This window comes from Eurosta solidaginis, chromosome 1 (assembly GCF_040869045.1).
Source record: "Eurosta solidaginis isolate ZX-2024a chromosome 1, ASM4086904v1, whole genome shotgun sequence".
Classification (NCBI taxonomy): domain Eukaryota; kingdom Metazoa; phylum Arthropoda; class Insecta; order Diptera; family Tephritidae; genus Eurosta; species Eurosta solidaginis.
The window spans coordinates 166,980,479-166,999,930 of NC_090319.1; the positions used below are offsets into that span (position 1 = coordinate 166,980,479).

General features: G+C 38.7%; 2 protein-coding genes across 5 annotated transcripts in view; both read right to left on the bottom strand.

Annotated features, from left to right (window-relative positions):
* Parp1 (Poly-(ADP-ribose) polymerase) overlaps positions 1 to 19,452 on the bottom strand; it is a 636,927-nt gene that overhangs the window by 280,383 nt on the left and 337,092 nt on the right. The window lies entirely within an intron of this gene.
* LOC137236925 (uncharacterized) lies at positions 5,729 to 17,882 on the bottom strand. Its single transcript, XM_067760017.1, has 2 exons — positions 14,017 to 17,882; positions 5,729 to 8,392 (listed from the first exon to the last, which is right to left on the bottom strand). The coding sequence occupies exon 1, from the start codon at positions 16,698 to 16,700 to the stop codon at positions 15,843 to 15,845; it is 858 nt and encodes a 285-aa protein (XP_067616118.1). The 5' UTR covers positions 16,701 to 17,882; the 3' UTR covers positions 5,729 to 8,392; positions 14,017 to 15,842.

A 19,452-nucleotide genomic window follows, 5' to 3' on the forward strand; every position in this document is an offset into this window, starting at 1 on the left:
CACTTGTAACGTTTTTCCACTCACTGAATATTTCTAACTGTATTTCTACAGCTATAGGGTACATAATTTCGGAAAATTTGGTGCTTCAGCTCAGTAGTAGATTAATATTGGTGGGAATCTGCCAAAAAACAAGTTTTGAAAAAAGTGTCGCTTACCACGTTTTTCGCGATTATCATTCATATATTGTGTTTAAAATCGCTTTTAAATTTTTTGATATGAATAAATGCAGGTAGTTCAAATTCAGTTCATCTTAAATAATTATTTGAAATTACGTATCACTTTTTCATAAGATGCCAACCTCGCAAACATTTTAGCGTGTTGGATATTTCGCTTTTTTTTTTGTTTGTTGATTCCTCGTATGAACACTGGTACTTGGAGTCTTACTAAATAATAGCCGTGTTTTTTACACGCGTATACGTTTCGTTTTCGCGTGAAAAAAACGCCTATCCTCGCTTAGATAATGCTTAGGAGACCCATCTAGCGGCTGTGGTTAAACAACTAGCTACAGCAACAGGGTGTACCGAAAAGCGGGGACACAACCCTCTGTTGTATTTTTGTGTATAATATATAGCTGAATCAGTTATGATAAATAGTGGACGCGCATAGAATATATAGAATTAGTGCAGAGGGTGAAACATAGACACATATTTCAGTTAAAAATAAAAAAAAATTGATTGTATTGAAATTTAGTAGTACTAATTTTATACGTAGCAATTTCAGAGGTGTATTTATAGTTTAAGCGTAAACGTATATAGACGAGAAAAAAAAAACACAGCTAATGTTTCACAATTCCGAACCGTAGATGTTCGCATAGTCATATATGTATAATCATATACGTTTGTATTTTGTATACATACAAGATTTTCATCTTCTACCAGAGTTGCTTGAAGTACATACACTCAGCATGTAAGTGATTAAATTCTGAATTTCTCCACATACCAAACCAATTGGAAGAGTAACTTCTGACCAAATAATGAGTTATCATATAATTTAACAACAGGACTGGTCAGATATGAATACTCGTAATGTTCAAAAAACTGAATATATGAAGTTTTCCAATCACATGGTGGGATCCTCTTTGTATCTAATGTGGTTACTTTAGGTGATTGAAACCCTTTAATCATTTCCCATTCAGCTTTCTGAATCTTGTCTGACTAGCTTTGTTGATTGAATAATGGGTTTTACACTTGTTAAAGAACATGTTGCCGAATATGATCAGAGAATGGCTATACACCCATTAAAGTTTAATTTCATAATGAAATATGGATCGTCAATGATTATTCAAAAATCCTCACATTTACGGTTCATTTTTCCCGCGACGATACATTAATTTGCGAGTTGAAGACACTTTTAAATATGAACGTTTTAATCATTTGGGGGTGTGACATTTAAAATATTTTCTTTGATCCCAATTTTCAAAAGAAAATGCTGGCTAGGTGCCGTTTAAAACAAAAACTAACGTTAAGTACGTTTACAAGACGATGCGTTGACAAAACGTCCGAAGAAAAAAGGGAAACATAATCGAGAAACAAGTCTATGAACTGTTCTACTCGAACTTAAGAACCATATGCAAATACCATAAAAATATGTCTTATGCATTTATGCATTTGTGCATTTCCTTGCGTTCAAAATTAATGAGCTGAATGCTTAGATTTTTAAGATTATTTGAAGGTTGTGCTTTCATTCGAATTTTTGAATAGTCAAGTGCTGTTCTGAAATATTCGGATTGACTTAATTAAAATTTCTAAAAATTTAAAGAATTTAACACTGCTAATATCCTAATATCTGGGGCAGATGAGATTTCTCATCAGTGGTAGGCTTGCGATAGGCCTCGTTGCGCGCCAACGAGTGCAGCTGTTTTCTGTGGCAGATCGGTTCGCCCTTCTGCGGTAGGCTTTTCTGTTGTCCTCGTTATGGGATAACGAGTGAGTGGGATGGTGTCCTCGCTCGGGGGAGCGAATAGATTGTGGGATATTTTCTGGTGTCCTCGCTCTGGGTGAGCGAGTGAATTTGGGTTTGATTTGGTTCTCGATATGCAGGTGGAGTTCGGCAGGGAGTGAGGGATAGTTAGGAGGAGCTACTGGCCTTTTCGCAGTCCATATCCTCCGTTGGGAGGAGGATCAGTTTGACCAATGGTCGTTTCACCTGACCCTTCTCTGTGAGAAGGTCAACTACACGTGCTCGGTTATCTTCGCCGGGGTTTACCTTGACCACTCTACCCATCCTCCATTCGTTGGGGGATAAGTTGTCCTCCTTTATGACAACTAGATCATCCACTTTCAGATTTTATTTTGTATGTTTCCTCTTCAGCCGATTTTGAATTTCGGAAAGATATTCGGTTTTCCATCGCTGGCAGAAGGTTTGATGGAGGGCCTTGAGCTTCTGCCATCTGAGTAGTATGCAAATGCGGGTTCTAGCCCAAATGGTGCAAGGAAAAATGGTACAAGGAAAAGTATATACACACACACACATATATATGCTGTGTCGCATCCGTTCTTCCGGTTTGTGTTCTGGCTAACTTCCGCTAGGTGGCGCATAAGAAAAAGCTTAGTGGTGTATAAGAAAAAGCTTAGAGCTTTTTACCTTTAGCAGAGCTTTGCCGTAAACATGACAGCATATAAATTATATATATATATAATATACATACCGACACAGACACACCCATCCATATACATACATTTAGATAAGGGCTACTTGTCTCAATGTATATAAGTTGGACATCTTTTGAGTAAAAAAAATTAGGATCGTTAAATGGGGGCCCTACATTTTTAAAGGGGCGCAAATTTTTAAAGTGCCGCAAATTTTTAAATGTCCCCTCATATTTCTAATGAGTCCTAGACTTCACCCGAGCCGTTTTAAAGAGTTCCATCGATTTCTAATCGACTGCTCCCCAATCCCCCCCCCCCCCCCCCCCCTATTTTTTCTCGTCTACAAAAAGTAGCAGTTGGACATGTAGTACCGCCCAATCCCAACCCCCAACCCCAACCCCTTTTTTTCTCGGCTACATATATATATATCAACAAACCGCAAAATACATACCGACACAGTCACATCCATCCATATACATACATTCAGAAAGATAAGGGCTACTTGGCTCAATGTATATAAATTGAACATCTTTTCGGTAAAAAAAATTTAGTAAATTGTTTAAAGCCGCTCAGCAATCATCTATATTTAACGGATAAACATTTTATACGGATTTTCAACCGTGTTGAATCAGGATCACTTCTAGTAAACAGTAATAAACTTTAATACTTATACATCGACACATATCTAACACCATTACTTATTGTAGGCATATTCCACATTATGAATCAAGTTCTTAAGGATTTAAAAGCAATTTCAAAGGAAAAGAGCTCGAAAAAGCCAGTTAATAAAAAAATAAAGATGCATCCGTGTAGTTCTTGTGAAAAGATATATACTCGGAAGAGGAGTTTAGATAGACATATTGCAATGAAACTTCAAGTTATAAAAAAACCCGCCATTTTTTGCGAGCAGTGTAAAATTCAAGTGAAACAAAATGTATGGACAGCACACTTGAGAACAAATATACATAAAAAGCATTGTATGTATAATGTAAATAGTAATGTTAAATGTATTAACGCTATGTTTATTAAAAAACATACGTTTTGGAAAACGATCAAGCCAATGATTTAATTGTTGAACATTTTTTTGAAAAACATTTTAAAGAATTATCTGCACTTTTACAGAAATATATAGAAAAGCATGAAAGCATCAAATTTAGCTTTGACTTATTTTGTAAATATATTCAAATAAAAGAAAATATTGAAGAATTCGCTATAATGTCACACCAAACACTAATGACTGAAGCATTTATGGAGAACAATAATGTTGGTGAAATAATTAAGGAAAAGTTTAGTAAATTTATTGAAAAAATTAAAACATTTCAAGAACGAGATAGTGGATGGAGTCTAAGTGAAATTATCCATCTAGAAGTAAACATAAATAAATACCAACCAATTAGAGGCTCATTATATATACCACTACCAAAAGTAATAGCACATAAAAAAGCTTGTATTAATATTGTTAACAATGATATATATGTGGTACGCCACCAGCGCACTTCCGTATTTCCAATATAGTTTAACACGATAGTTATGTTCAAATTCAATGTTTATTGTAATTAAAACACTAAAATTAAGTTTATAGATATTATTTAATAATAAAGTATTTAGTTTAGTCTATGGTTTATTTAAATTAATTAATTCAACAAATAACGTCCGTCGTCGTCGGTGGTCGCGCAAAAACTATCGAGTTTGTATCTTTGTGGAGTTAGTTTGAATTCTATGCGTTATTCTCCTGTCTATTGTCTCGTCCTTTTGTCCGTCTCTTCTACGTCTACCACGCAGGGTTGCATATCTTAGGCCGCGTTCATGCATTCCCACATTCGGCCATCCTGGCATATCGTTTGGCCTCAAACGATGGTGCCCATGGCTTCATATATTCAGAAACGGTAGTGGTTTTATTTGGACCTTCGCCTTCACCTACTTTTTGTACTTCGTACCGACCATGATTCATAATTTTGGTTATCTTATATGGACCGAAAAATTTGGGTCGTAATCGTAATGAGCTACCAAATTGGGTACGCTTGATGGCTACCAACTGGTTAATTTCGTACTGTGTTGCCTCTTTACGCTTTGAGTTAAAATTCTTTTTGTTTTCTTTCTGAATTTTCGCAATGTTTTCCTGTGCCATTTTTCGCAAGTCTTCTCTTTCGTTGGTCAACTCAACAATCGCTGCTTCTTCCAAAAGTTCACGCATTTCTGATATCTCATTAAGACGCATATCGACTCCTGTGAGAAGCTTAAATGGCGAGACTTTTGTACTTCTTGGTGGGTTATTGTTAAGAGTTTGTTGAACAGTGTCAATATGTTTGTACCAACTACTGGGGTTGTCTGAGCAAAGCTTGGCTAACATGGGCATGATAATCCTATGGACTCTTTCAACCTGTCCATTCCCACGGGGTACTCCCGTTGCTATTTGAAGATGTTGAATGCAACTACTTTCACAGTAATCCTTAAATGAACCAGAAGTAAACGCTGCCCCTCTATCTGAAATAATGCGCTTGGGATTTCCAAACACATACGACTGTTTCTTCAATCGGTCGATGACTTCCTCTGCCCCTGTGCTGCGCGTCGGATACAGCCAGACGAATATTGAAAAGGCATCGAGTACTACAAATATATAAACATATCGCTTATTGGTTTTCTCCATTGGTCCGACGTGATCAACATGAAACGTTGCCAGTGGACGATCTTCTTTATTTATTGGCTCCAAAAACCCTTCTGCCTTTCCTGATTTTGCGTTCGATATAATGCACTGTACACAATTCGTAACTACTCTTTTCACCTTATCTGCTATATGGGGTATGTAAAATGTTTTTTCAACTATATCCTGTGTTCTCTTAGTGGAGTAATGACCTTGATTATGTGCTATTTTCATAATTTCGTCTTCCATCAACGATGGCACTACTAAAAGTTCCTTAATGGGATCTTTGTAGAGTAACCCGTGCTTTACATAAAAATCTTCATATAAGTCTTTCTCAAGTAATTTGATTACTATTTTTGTCCACTCATCTTCACCCTGTGCCAATTGTAACCTGTGGCGTAGTGAGTCCTCTAACAACAAACAAGAAACTCGCGTTACAGTCTGTTACAATTTTAAATGATATCCCTAATAGATACACTCTCCACTTTTTCAACGCAGCGATTATAGCTAGGACATCAAGCTCGTACGAGTGGTAACGCTCTTCAGCTTCTGTAGTCTTACGACTCATATATTGTACTGGATGGAACGCCTGATCTTCACTGTCCCTTTGGAGAAGGACCGCTCCATACCCATATTTTGAAGCATCAGTGTGAACCTCAGTGATGGCTTTGTGATTGTACAATCTTAGTACACGTGCACTAACTAAGGCGGCTTTCAACTGTTGAAACGCCGCTAGTTGCTCATCCTCAAAAACAAAATTCTTACCTTGTCGCAAAAGGTCTGATAGCGGTTTAGCGACCACTGCATAACCTTCTATAAAACGCCTAAAATAGGATGTCAACCCTAAAAACCTTTGGACTCCTTTCCTATCTCTAGGTACTGGGAAGTTTTCAACAGCATTGGTTTTTGCCAATGACGGCTTTATAGTACCATCTTCTACAATGTAGCCAAGAAAATCAACACGTGTCATCAGAAATTGACACTTCCCCCATTTAATTTTTAAATTATACTCTTCGGCCCTTTTCAACACTATCTTCAACTTTGAGATACCCTCTTCCGTATCCTTCGAAGGGATGATCAGATCATCCATATATGTAGCAACCGTTTCGTTTTCTACTAAATACCTAAAGACAGCATGTAAGTTATCTCCCGTCTCGTGGGAGATGTAAAAAAATTAAAGGTGCGGAGGAACTCACTGTCCTCCGATACTTGTGAAATGAAAGAAAGAACGATTTCAGATTAACGTCACAACTTCTTTATTCGTGCCACTTGCACGCTAATTAACTACTGCCCTCAACATACGTTGTAACTTACTTAAATAACTTCTTAGATTAACTAAAATGTTTACATTGCAGTTCCCATGCTTTACCCAGAACTGCTCGCTTGTGTAAACAGGAAATGCTTAGCGTGCGATTCCCATAACTAATGTAAGGTGACCTGATCGATGGTTGCGCGTGTGCCGCGTCAGCGACTTTATTCTGTTGAACTAAATAAGTCACATGCTTAGCAACGTGATCGTAGGGTGTGCCGAATTATGGTACCTATGCGTGTAACTCCTCCCCCTTTAAAGATCTGCGTCTCGTAGATCAAATGTCGAAAAGCGTGAGGGGGAGAAATTTTGTAAGGAGTGATTGCGGCCTTCTGGTGATGATTTAGTACTGACGCTTGTGACTGGCAGGCTAGGATCTGAGCGATAAAATGCAGGTGCAGATTTGCCTTTGGGGGTCCTATTTATGCTAATGTTTCCCGTCCAATGCGTTGGAATTTGAACCGGTGGAAGGTCTAGTTTCTTTGTGAAACATCTCCACAGTGTTCCGGCAATAAGGGCTATTGCGCAAATCGAGATAGCTTCTGTAACGATAGAAAAATTGATTTTTTCATTGACATAGCCTAGATACTTAACATTCTCCATTGTGATGTCGTGGATGTACTCCAAGTTGACTTTCATGGTATGGTTTTTTATGTTAGAAAGTACGGCTGGGAGGGCGTGTGCAGTAACAGCTTCATTGCTGGAAAATTCCTGATCGCCAATCTTGATTGACTCGTTGTTGAATTGAATTACGTATGTGCCATTAATAGTAATTGTGGCATTGTTGCTCCTTATTATGCCCTGGTAGTTTGAAATCAAAATGGTGTTTTCGTTTACCAGCTCTATACGGGATCCGTTTCGTCTAATAAATTGACAACTAGCAGCCCCACCTTTTAAGAGTCTTGGCAGGCAGCTGTTTTCTTCCAGCGCAATCAAGGACTCGGAGCTGCATACTGTGGATGAGCCGATAACCATGCAATCCTTCGTCAACCCGTATGTCTCCTTTTGATTGACCAGCATTCTGTCGAACGGTAAGTCCACTTGTTTACCAGCGTAGATTCCAGCGCGGGTAATCAAAGATTGTATTTACTGGCCGTCACTTTCGGCATCGATAGGACGTAAAGTAGAAGTGTCCCGTTTGTGAGGACCGATGGTTGGCCATATTCGATTGCCTCAATTACATTCTGGTATGGGAGGGTTTCTGTTTCGGATAGGATTTGGTTCACTTCGTCTATGTCTAGCAAGTTGGTATTAACAATTCCTCGCTTTGCCAATTGACATGCTCGCACAAATTCATTGACTTCTTCACGAATGAGGACAATGTTGCGAAGTGCGCTTTGCTCGAATTCGATTCCTTCTGTTTCCTTTACTACGTAGTTGGTGCGGTTCACCACTTCTTCAATTCGTTTCAATACTTCTTCGGTGGTTGTGAATAGCTTTCTATTGACCTTATATTGATGGTTGTTGTTCGCTATTATCTGGTTTTGGCTGTGGAGGATGTTATTCCAATCTGTTGCGTCAGGCGATCCTGCCAGCCATTTCCATGCTGACCCAATCCAGTCAATGGATCGGGTGACTCTAGTCTTGCTTGTGCTTCCCATCAATTCTTCGAGTCGTTCGAGTGTTTGGTTGATGTAGTGCTGGGCTAAGAGTTGCTCGTCGGTTCGTTTGATTAGATGACTTGCTAATTTATCCATTTGAGTCACCATCGTGGTGTACTTTTGTAGGTCGATGACGTGTATGAGTTTGAATGAGCCCCCTATGATCCACCCATCCCCGCTCTGGATGGTTATTATTGGGGCCTTGTAGTTGAATATGTGTAGTGCGCTGATGGCTGATGCCAGCAGTGGGAATCTGCAACGCAAGATGTTAATTCTAATTTAATGTAGTTAGTAGTTGTTATGTTCTAAGTTACGGTTATCTATTTAATAAAAAAAGAAAAAAATGTTATTGATAGTAGGAAAGTATTATTAGTAAGCGGAATTCTTAAGATTAGATTGATTATCATTAAACTAGCGTTACTGTTTTAGTTTAGGATTTTCGCCTTTCTAGCGATGTTAATTTGTTAATGTGTCGGTGGTTTACAAATTATGATTAGTGGGGAAGATTAAAATAAAATTTAAAAATTTTGCTTTATACTGTTATTACAAAGGGTTTCAAAAATAAAAAGGGAACAAAAAATTAGGAAAATTAAAAAGGTGAAAAATTTTGGTTGTCTTTTTTTTTTGTATCCTTTTTCATTGGATTAATATTTTAATTTTATTTTTATTTGTTTATTTGTTTTAGTTAAAAAAAAAAATTTGTTTTATTTTTGCTTAGCGGATTAGGCGCATAAGCTTAAGTTTTTTTTTTTGTTTTTTTCCTTCCCTTTTTCTTTTTTTTTGTTTTTTTTTTTTGAGAATTAAATATTCATTTGCTTAGCGGATTAGGCGCATAAGCTCAAATTTTTCTTTTTTTCTTTTTCATCTACGGATTAGGCGCAGAGAATTAAATAAATATTTGCTTAGCGGATTAGGCGCATAAGCTCAAATTTTTTCTGTTTCATCTACGGATTAGGCGCAGAGAATTAAATAAATATTTGCTTAGCGGATTAGGCGCATAAGCTCAAATTTTTCTTTTTTCTCCTGGACCAGAGGTGTTATCATTTCTCGAACCAGCTATGGGGAGATCGCCAGAATCCCGTTTGGAAGTAGTGTAGCCATTTGTCAAATTCGATGGCACTACGAGCCTACTAAGGCACGATTTGTCCCACTTACAAGCCGTCTCTTGTTAGATAAACTCCCTCTTGGTGCCAGATCTTTTATAATTTCTTTTCATGTTTTTTGTATGTTTGTTTGTTTTATTGTGTGGGGCAGTTTGTCCCCTTCTTTTTATATTTTTAATGTGGAGTTTATGAATTTTTTTCCCACTAAGTGTGGTGACTGAAACTTTATTGTCTTTTGAAACGATTTCTTTCTTGTATAGAGGTTTTTGCTTCCCCTTTATTTGCTTATCCTTCACGTATATGACGTCATTTTCGTCATAACGCTCCGGTAGCATCCTTTTTTTATTGTGTCTTTTTATCTGACCCATTTGCTTTTCCCTCAATAGTGCTTTAATTTGGCTATTCATTTTTCTGCTCTGGTCAAGGAGTTCTTGGAAGTTGGAGGCTTGTGAGCGATTAAAAAATATGTCTGTTGGTCTTTTGTTCGTTACCGAGTGGACTGAATTATTATAGCGATCTACAGCTATGATAACAAGTTCCTTGGTCCTGAGGGCTTCAGTCTCCGCCTTTAGGCATCTAAAAATTTCAAGTAACGTAGAGTGAAATCTCTCGATTTGGCCGTTCACCTCGCTCCTCTGAGTTGGGGTGCGGTAAAGCTGAATTCCTAGAGATTCTAACAAGCTTTGTATAACAGGGCTAATCAATCCGCGTTCGTTATCAGTGACTAAAATTCTAGGGGTGGTGAAATAGTGCAGAAGTTTCACTATTTTTTGCCTAAGGTGCAGGGTTCCTTTGTTTCTGATGTGAAAAAGCTTTGCGAATTTAGAAAATTTATCGATGCAACTTAAAAATGTTTCCCCTTGAATTTCGAATATATCTAAGTGAAGGATCTCGCATGGTCGCGATGGGATTGGTGTAGCCTGTAATTCTGGCCTATGGGGGTGCCTGTCGTACTTACTGAGTCTACACGTCTCACAAGCCAGTACATATTTCCTAATTTGACTGCTCATCTTGGGAAAATAGCAACGCTCAAGAAGTTGTTTCCTATTCTCCGTGGCATTACGGTGAGCCCTCTTGTGCTCGTTTGCTATTGCTTCACACACACTATCTGGATTTCTTAAGTCCACCACAAGGGTTTGCGCTATTCGTACCTTGTAGTTGGTAAAATGGTCTAAATAGACTCTCTGTAATAGACCTAACTGATCTTCCGGTATTTTGATACCATTGATGACATTTGGGCTCAGTTTTTCTTTCAAGATGCTAATTAGTTCGTTTTCACTAATGTTTTCTATCCCTACGTAGTGGCGTGAGTGTCCAGGGTGCGGTTCTTCGTAGATTTGAAGTCTGCCCCCGAACACAATTTGGTTTCTGAAAACATTTAGTGGTACTTCCACGAAGGGGATCAGGTCTGTGTTATCCTGTTCTGCGCTATGGACTGTATCGGAATCTGATCCCATGGTTGCATTCTGACTACCGACCTCGGATGTGGGCGGCATTGAATCCGTCAATTGGTTTACTTGGGTTTTTAGACGAGAAAGGGCATCAGCCACGACGTTAGATTTTCCGGGTTTGTAGATGAGTTCATAATTGTACTCTTCGATTCGGGCTTTCCATCGCTTCAGCTTAGCATTGTAGTTGAGATTGCTGAGGGAGAAAGTTAGTGGTTGGTGGTCGGTGAATATACGTATTTTCCTGGCACCATACAAGTAATTTCGCAGATTGTCTAACGCCCAAACGATGGCGAGCATCTCTTTTTCATTTGTAGCGTACCCTTCCTCTGTGGTTGTTAAGCTTCTCGATATAAACGCAATTGGCTTGTCTTTACCATCATAGTCCTGCGACAATACCGCGCCAATAGCGTAGTCTGAGGCGTCTGTTGTTAAGTTAAAGGTTTTTTCGAAGTTGGGAAGTGTTAGGACTTCTGAGGTTGTCAACATTTCCTTAAGGTCATCGAATGCCCTAAGGGCGTCCCTGTCTAGTGATATTGCCACTTTTTTGGACTGCGTAGCCTTAACTTGTGCGTGTTCACCCCTTGTGAGGTTAGTGAGCGGTTTCGCGATTTTGGCGTAGTCCCGAATAAATTTCCTATAGTAAGAAGTTAAACCTAAAAAACTTTTGAGCTCTTTTAGATTTGAGGGTGGCAACAGATTTCTTATCGAATTTATTTTCTTAGGATCTGGCAGGATTCCTTCGGAGGTTACTATATAACCCAGAAATTCAACGCTTCTTTTTAAAAACTGTGTTTTTTTGAGGTTAACTTTGAGTCCCGCGTCTAGTAGTCTAAAAAGAATTGTTTCGATGTCCTCCAAATGGGTGGCCTCGTCCTTGCTGAAGATAATTATATCGTCGATATATACAAAACAAATTCGACCTATAAATTCTTTGAGGACATCGTCTATCATTCTTTGGAAGATAGAGGGCGCATTCTTTAGCCCGAAAGGAAGTCGCAGGAATTCATATTTTCCATTCATGGTGGAAAATGCCGTTTTAGGGATGTCACACTTTTTCATTGGGATTTGATGGAATCCTGACGTTAAATCCAGTGTGGTAAAATATTTGGCTTCGCCAAGGCTGGCAATAGTCCCGTTGATGTCCGGGATGGGATATGTATCGGGAATCGTTACGGCGTTTAACCTTTTAAAATCAATGACCATCCGGTATTTCTTTTCTTCATCCGAGCCGAATTTCTTTGGGACAATCCATAGGGGGGAGTTATAGGGACTCTTTGACGGACGGATGATGCCTTGTGAAAGCAGTTCTTGAATTTGTCTTTCGACCTCTCCACTCATATTGACGGGGTAGGGATAGCTTTTGGTGTAAATGGGGTTTTCGGTTACTGTTTTTATCTCAGCCTGGAGGTTGGTTTGAATTTCCGTGAATTGGTCGACTGGACCGAATAAAGTTTCGTACTTTTCTAGTATTCCATATAGCTTGCTTTTCGTATGTTCGGTGACATAGTTGTCAAGGGGGATGACTATATTAATGGAGTTAACTTGTTGCGCAGTCTTTCGCTTAAGAGGCAGAAGGATGTCTGGTTTAAGGATGAGGGTATTGAGTTCTCTATCTAACACCGCTTTAATTTCTGAGAGAGTATCGTCCCCTATTATCTCGTCAAATGATTCTAGACCGGGAAGGACAAAGAATGTAGTCGGCAGATCCCTACGAACAAACTGAAAAAAGTTTCCGCAAACCTTCTTGTCGATTTTGATTCTACCCCCCGCCGAGATTACATGGAATGGTTTTTCCACTGGGGTAGTGTTTAAGGCTACGCGCTCGCTAATGTAGTTTTTATTTGCGCCGGTGTCAACTAAGAACTCTAATATACCTTGACCCTGAGTGACGTACTCTAAATGTGGTACGCCGGACACGAGGCTCCCATTGTAAAATTTAGTTGGTCAATTGTTGAATCTTTTTGTTCATTGGAGGCATCTTCTCCCTCCTTTTCGTCTACGGCCACCAGATGAAACAATTTTTGTTTCTTGTTTATTTCGTTGTTTGAAAATTTTGTTGGAAACTGACTTTTCCTTGGCCCGTCGTACCTAGAGAACCTGGAAGTTCCTGTCTGGCGGGTTTGAGAGGATGCACCGGCATCCGCTCTTAAAGCCGTGGGGGGGGTCACTGTTGTTGCGCCAGCTTTGCGCAGATTGGTGGCTATTCCTGGTTTGCCCTGACCTGGCGTATGGGGAGTTGAATCCCCTCTGATTTTGATGTCGGTCTATAAAGCTCCCATTGGAGTGGGTTGCATTATTGTACCTTGAATGGTTCGGGGCTGGATTCTGCGGTGTGCCAGAGTAGTCTGTGCTGCCGCGAGGAAAATAACGCTGTGATGGAGTTTGGTACGAATCGCCGAACATTCGGCCACTTCTGTTTAATACCTGTGGGGGGCGGTAAATAGCGTTTCGCCGATCCACGTTCATGAACGTGAGGCATGACGAATATGCCTCAGGTAAGGATTTTGGCTTCTGCATAAGAAGCAAGGTCGGCAAGTCGCCGTTTAGCCCCCTGATGAAGACATCCAAGGCTCTTCGTCTATGTGCCTCGGCCAATGCCTTAACCGTTTCTGTGTGCACATATTTATCAGTGCTTATTGTATTTATCATGAGTGACAATTGCTTGTTTATTTGGGCATAGAATTCGGACAACTTTTGCCGCCCCTGGGTCATGAGGGTAAGTTGCTGATCAAGGGTTTCGATATCCCTAACGTCCGCATAATGCAAGGAGAGAATCTCCTTGATTTTCTTCCAATCCGAATCTAAAATATTGTGAGACACCAAGGCGGCATCTTCCGCTCCCCTAATCTTGCATCTTATGTGCCTCAAAATTGCCCTATATATTGGCTTTTGCCGAACGGGCTTATAATCACTTAAAACCTGTTCTACACTATGGATCCAGGAGGTATAGTGCTCCCGAGATCCATCAAACACTTGAAGTTCTTTCACACAATCTGGTAACCTTGCTATTTCTTTGAGGTCCTCCTCCGTCTGAGGAGTCACAAGAGGCTCTTCTACTGGTGTTGCCTCACTATCGACAGATTGCCGATGAACCTCTTCTACCCTACTTTCTAGTCTCTCTAGGGTTTGGCTAAGTCCTTGTATGGACTCGTCAGCGTTCGTCGATTCTACGCTTTTGAGGCGTTCCTCGAATCTCCTCAGCTGAGCGAGGATGGCGTTCGCGGCGCCATTCATTTCAGTCAGCGACTTCTTCATTTCGTCGGCGTTCATGATTAGGTATGCTGAAAAGATAAGAACTGTAATAAAATATACGTGTGACCTACACAATCCAATGTCTCATTTGAGGATTCTTGTCGCGTTTAGATTGGAGAATTTTCAATTTTCTCTCTTCCTCTTTCACTTTTCCCTGTTAGATTGGGGAATTTTCAATTTTCTCTATTTTTCTTGCGCTTTTCACTGTTAGATTGGAGAATTTTCAATTTTCTCTCTTTCTCTTTCACTTTTCCCTGTTAGATTGGGGAATTTTCAATTTTTTCTTGCACTTTTCACTGTTAGATTGGAGAATTTTCAATTTTTTTTTTTTTTTTTTGTGCACTTTCCACTTAACACACGCGACGCGAACCCTGTACTCCGAAGCTCGGGCGCCAGTTATCTCCCGTCTCGTGGGAGATGTAAAAAAATTAAAGGTGCGGAGGAACTCACTGTCCTCCGATACTTGTGAAATGAAAGAAAGAACGATTTCAGATTAACGTCACAACTTCTTTATTCGTGCCACTTGCACGCTAATTAACTACTGCCCTCAACATACGTTGTAACTTACTTAAATAACTTCTTAGATTAACTAAAATGTTTACATTGCAGTTCCCATGCTTTACCCAGAACTGCTCGCTTGTGTAAACAGGAAATGCTTAGCGTGCGATTCCCATAACTAATGTAAGGTGACCTGATCGATGGTTGCGCGTGTGCCGCGTCAGCGACTTTATTCTGTTGAACTAAATAAGTCACATGCTTAGCAACGTGAACGTAGGGTGTGCCGAATTATGGTACCTATGCGTGTAACTTGTATGTATCTAGAAAAAACTGCAGGCGAATTGCATATTCCAAACGGAACGAAAAGGAATTCGTACTGACCTTGGTGGGTGACAAAGGAAGTATACTTTATTGAGTTAGCTTCAATTGGCACATGGAAAAATCCATTCCTTAAATCGATTGTTGTAAATATACGTGCACTCTGTAATTTTTCTATAACATCATCTATTAAGGGCATCGGAAAATTATCTTTTATAATCTTCTCATTGAGGCGACGGTAATCGCAACACAACCGATGGCTACCGCCTTTTTCCCCACAAGCACCACAGGAGATGCATATTGCGATGAACTTGGGCGTATAATTCCATCTTTCAACCATTCAGATACCTGGTTGCTTACGACGATTCTATTAGCGTACGACATCCGTCTCGGAGTTTGATACACTGGCACATCGTCGAGAACACAAATCTTCATTTCGACCGGCGAATCATGTTCCATTTTGGGGTTATAATTTCTTACGAGTGCCTCCACCTTCTCTGCTTGTTGTATACTAAGGTGGGACAATTCCACCTCTATATCATTCTTGATGCTAGGACCTGCAGTTAAACACAAGTCCTTAAACTCATTTAACAACTCGATTTCATTTGAAAATTCTGCATTATGGTGGACCGCATTTGATTTCGCCTTTTCTTTAAATAAAACTTCATTTTCAGATACTATTAAATCTACTTGTTTCAACACATCGTTGCCTATAGTTGCTTGGTAAACCATGTCACGTTCACGTACGACGTGAAATGTTACACTTAACGTTATACCATCTACCTCCAATTTCAGAGTGAAACTACCCAGTGTGTTGAGACCACTGCCACTAATACCCTCTAAACGATGCCTATCCTTTGACAGCTGAACCTCACCCATCATCATTAACACGTCATATCGCATAAGACACAAGTCACATCCAGTGTCTAGCAGCGCCGAGAAAGAAAAATAGTTATAATTTAAATTTTTGAAAATTACACAACCAATTGATTAACACGTTGTGCTTCACCCAATGTGTTTATTTTTGGCTTTTCTTGTTTCTCCTCTTGTTTAACTTGCACATTACCTTTCGGACATTGTGCTACCCTGTGACCCGATTGGCCACAACCGTAACATACCGATTGCTTCTGCTGACAGTTTGGAGCCAAATGTCCAACTGCACCACATCGATAGCAGCGCTTGGAATTGGTGACATTCGCATTTTGTGAAATTTTGTTTTTATCATCACTTTGCCGCCCTGCATTAGCACCAAGTTGCCTACCTGACCGCCTTTCTCATATATTTGGATTTGCTCCTTCAACTCTTGCACGTTCTTTGCTTGATACAAATTACTCTTACCAGCCCTCGTATCTGGTATTCCCTCGACAAAATACTCTAGTAAACTTTTTTCATCCAAATTTATAGGCTTCCCTATCTCCATGAGGCTATACAAATATTCGCGGTACTCTTCACTTGGGCGCTTGCGGCGATTTCGAAGTAAACGATGTACCTCAATTGAAGGGATCAAAGTACTGAATTCAGTTTTTAAAGAATGCTTTAATGAGCCCCAATTCGAAATACCGCGTTGACTACGCACGAATAATTTGGCAGCACCCTTTAAAAGTTGTTTACCATATATGTATTTTTGCAATTCGTCCCACTGTACAGACGATGCATTTTCTTCAAAAATTTCGAGCCATTCTTCTACAGACGGATAACCAGAACCACTAAATTCAAGCATGGAGCTTTCTATGTCGCGTAATGTGAATACTGCCCTACCACTACCATTATCCATCGAGGAAAAACTATCGTTTGAGCCAACTTCATGTACCGTCAGGCCGAAGTGTTCGCATAAACGGTCCTGAAGCGTGGCTTTCCGTCCTGCCGTCGAAAGATGTAACTCATTTAATTTTTCCTTTAGTTCGTTAACTATAAGTATAAATATCTGTTTACGATCCATAGTGCATGCGATACTTTAACAATGTCAATTTAATTAAAAATAGGTATGCTAATTTTATTCACTGTTAAATATTAAGTTTCAGAATGAGTTACCACGGACTTTATTCTATGTATGTATTTAAATTTCAATTCAAATTATATTTTACACTTACGCTTTTTGCCTGTTTACATACATTTTCTTTTAGTTTTTGTTTACATTTACATTCTTTGTAAAATCTCTTCCCTATTTCTATTTTTGTTTCTCTGTTGACATACGCTTTTTCACATTTCTTGTTAGAATTCTTCTCTAGCTCTGTATTTTCTTTTGATTATACACACATATTCTTATTTGAATCTTTTTCTTACATGCTCATTTCATTTGTTTTGCACATATTATATTTATTCTATTCTTACTTCTCTCTAAGAGAGCTCAAATTCAAAAAAATTTTACGTCACTGCAAATGAGACAACTACAAATAAGACAATACAAATATCATACCTTACCGAATTGCAAATAACCCAATTGTCTTTACCCACTGTTTTTGGTTTTGTTTCTGCTCTGCTTTGGTTGTGTGATGCCTCTCTTTCTCCTCGATTTGAGTTCGAATGATGAATTTGCTGATTTGGTTCGCCTTAGCCGATCATCTGTTGTACAATGTTATGTATCACTCTTCGTTGCTCACAATTTTGTCTTCGTTACAAGCACGCTTTTATATGAACGTTATTGCGCTCCAACGAATGCGCACTCTCTTTTAGCTTTATTATTGCGCTTGAAATTGCGTCGTTCGATATTTCTACTGCTACGTCTCCCACAGAAATTCTTGTAGTTTTTACTTCGCTCAGTCAACTACCAAAATGATGTTATTCGCACTCGAATACTGTGCTACTTGTTCTTCACCCAGAAGTTTGATGTTTCACTCAGAAACCGATTTTACGATGATTTTCCGCACTCAAATACTGTGCCTCAATTCGCTTCACTCAGAAGTTGTCTGCTTCACCCAGAGCTGAAAACAATGACACTCTACTGCTGCCACTGTATGTCTTCACTCAGAAGATGTAGTTTTTCGAGCTTCACTCAGAAGTTCAAATAAAACGGACGCTCTACTGCTGCCACTGCATTGGTATCTTCACACAGAAGATTCTGTTGCTAACGCTTCAATAAGAAGCCGAAAATTGTTGTTACTATGCGGTAAATCGTGCTCGATTTTGTTCGACTGCTTCACCTAGAAGCTGTGAAATGCCACATTCACATTAATATGTAGCATGTCTCCGAAATTGATTTTCTGCACCAAACACATATGCATCGAAAAAAAAATGACGTTTACTGGGACTAGTAGTTCTTTTCAACTTTTCACAGTCTAAGGACTGTACAAACACGATTTGGCTTGTCGCCGTTTCACTACTGTGCCCGATACTGACACACCGATGGACGCTAACACTTTAATCAAAATTCTTAAGTACTTTTATCGCACATCTCCACATACATATGTGCTTATTTAAACATAAAATGTACTTGAAGAGAAATTTTTTCCAACTTTTTGTTACTATCGGCGTAAAATTTTTGTACGCATCTCACTCTGACACCACTTGTGGTACGCCACCAGCGCACTTCCGTATTTCCAATATAGTTTAACACGATAATTATGTTCAAATTCAATGTTTATTGTAATTAAATCACTTAAATTAAGTTTATAGATATTATTTAATAATAAAGTATTTAGTTTAGTCTATGGTTTATTTAAATTAATTAATTCAACAAATAACGTCCGTCGTCGTTGGTGGTCGCGCAAAAACTATCGAGTTTGTATCTTTGTGGAGTTAGTTTGAATTCTATGCGTTATTCTCCTGTCTATTGTCTCGTCCTTTTGTTCGTCTCTTCTACGTCTACCACGCAGGGTTGCATATCTTATGCCGCGTTCATGCATTCCCACATATATTGCTTTAAGTGGGCCATAATTTCATCTCTTTACCAACCCTCAAAACATGGACAAAGGTGTTCTTCATGTCACATTAGAAATATCCAAGATTCCATTATAACTTTAATTAATAATAAAGTAGTCAACTTTGAAAATTTAAATTTCCCATTACAAATAAAAGATATTGAAATATTTGAATCAAATAATGCAGATATTAGTGTAAATGTGTTTGGTATATAAGACAATTTGGTAGTAGGACCCTATTATTTAACAAAAGAAGAAAAATCGCATCACATTAACCTTATTTCTTTATACAGTGATGATTTCAATGAAAGCCATTATGTTTGGATAAAAAATTTAAGTAGGTTAATGGGGTATCAAGTTTCAAGACATAATAATAAATTATATTTTTGCAATACATGTCTAATACATTTTGATATGGAAGAAAAATTACTAACCCATAAAAAGCATTGTAGAAAAATTGTAACACGCATGCCTACACCTGAGAAAAGAATACTAAAAATTGAAAATTTCAAAAAACAATTAGATATGCCATTTACTACATATGCAGATTTCGAATGTATTCTAAAACCAATAGAAATTCAAAATTCTAGTAGGACTCAATGTGTGCAAGAACATATTCCTTATGCCTATTGTTATTTTATTAAGTGCTCATATAATAACCAACTGAATCGTTTTAAAATATATAGCAGTGTTGATACTCCAAAACACTTTTTTTAAAAGTATTTTCAATGACGTTTTAGATATTTACCACCTATATTTGAGTAAAATAGTTAGAATGCATCCATTAACTGCCAACCAAGTTAGCCGTCAAAACGAGGATATATTTTGCCATAT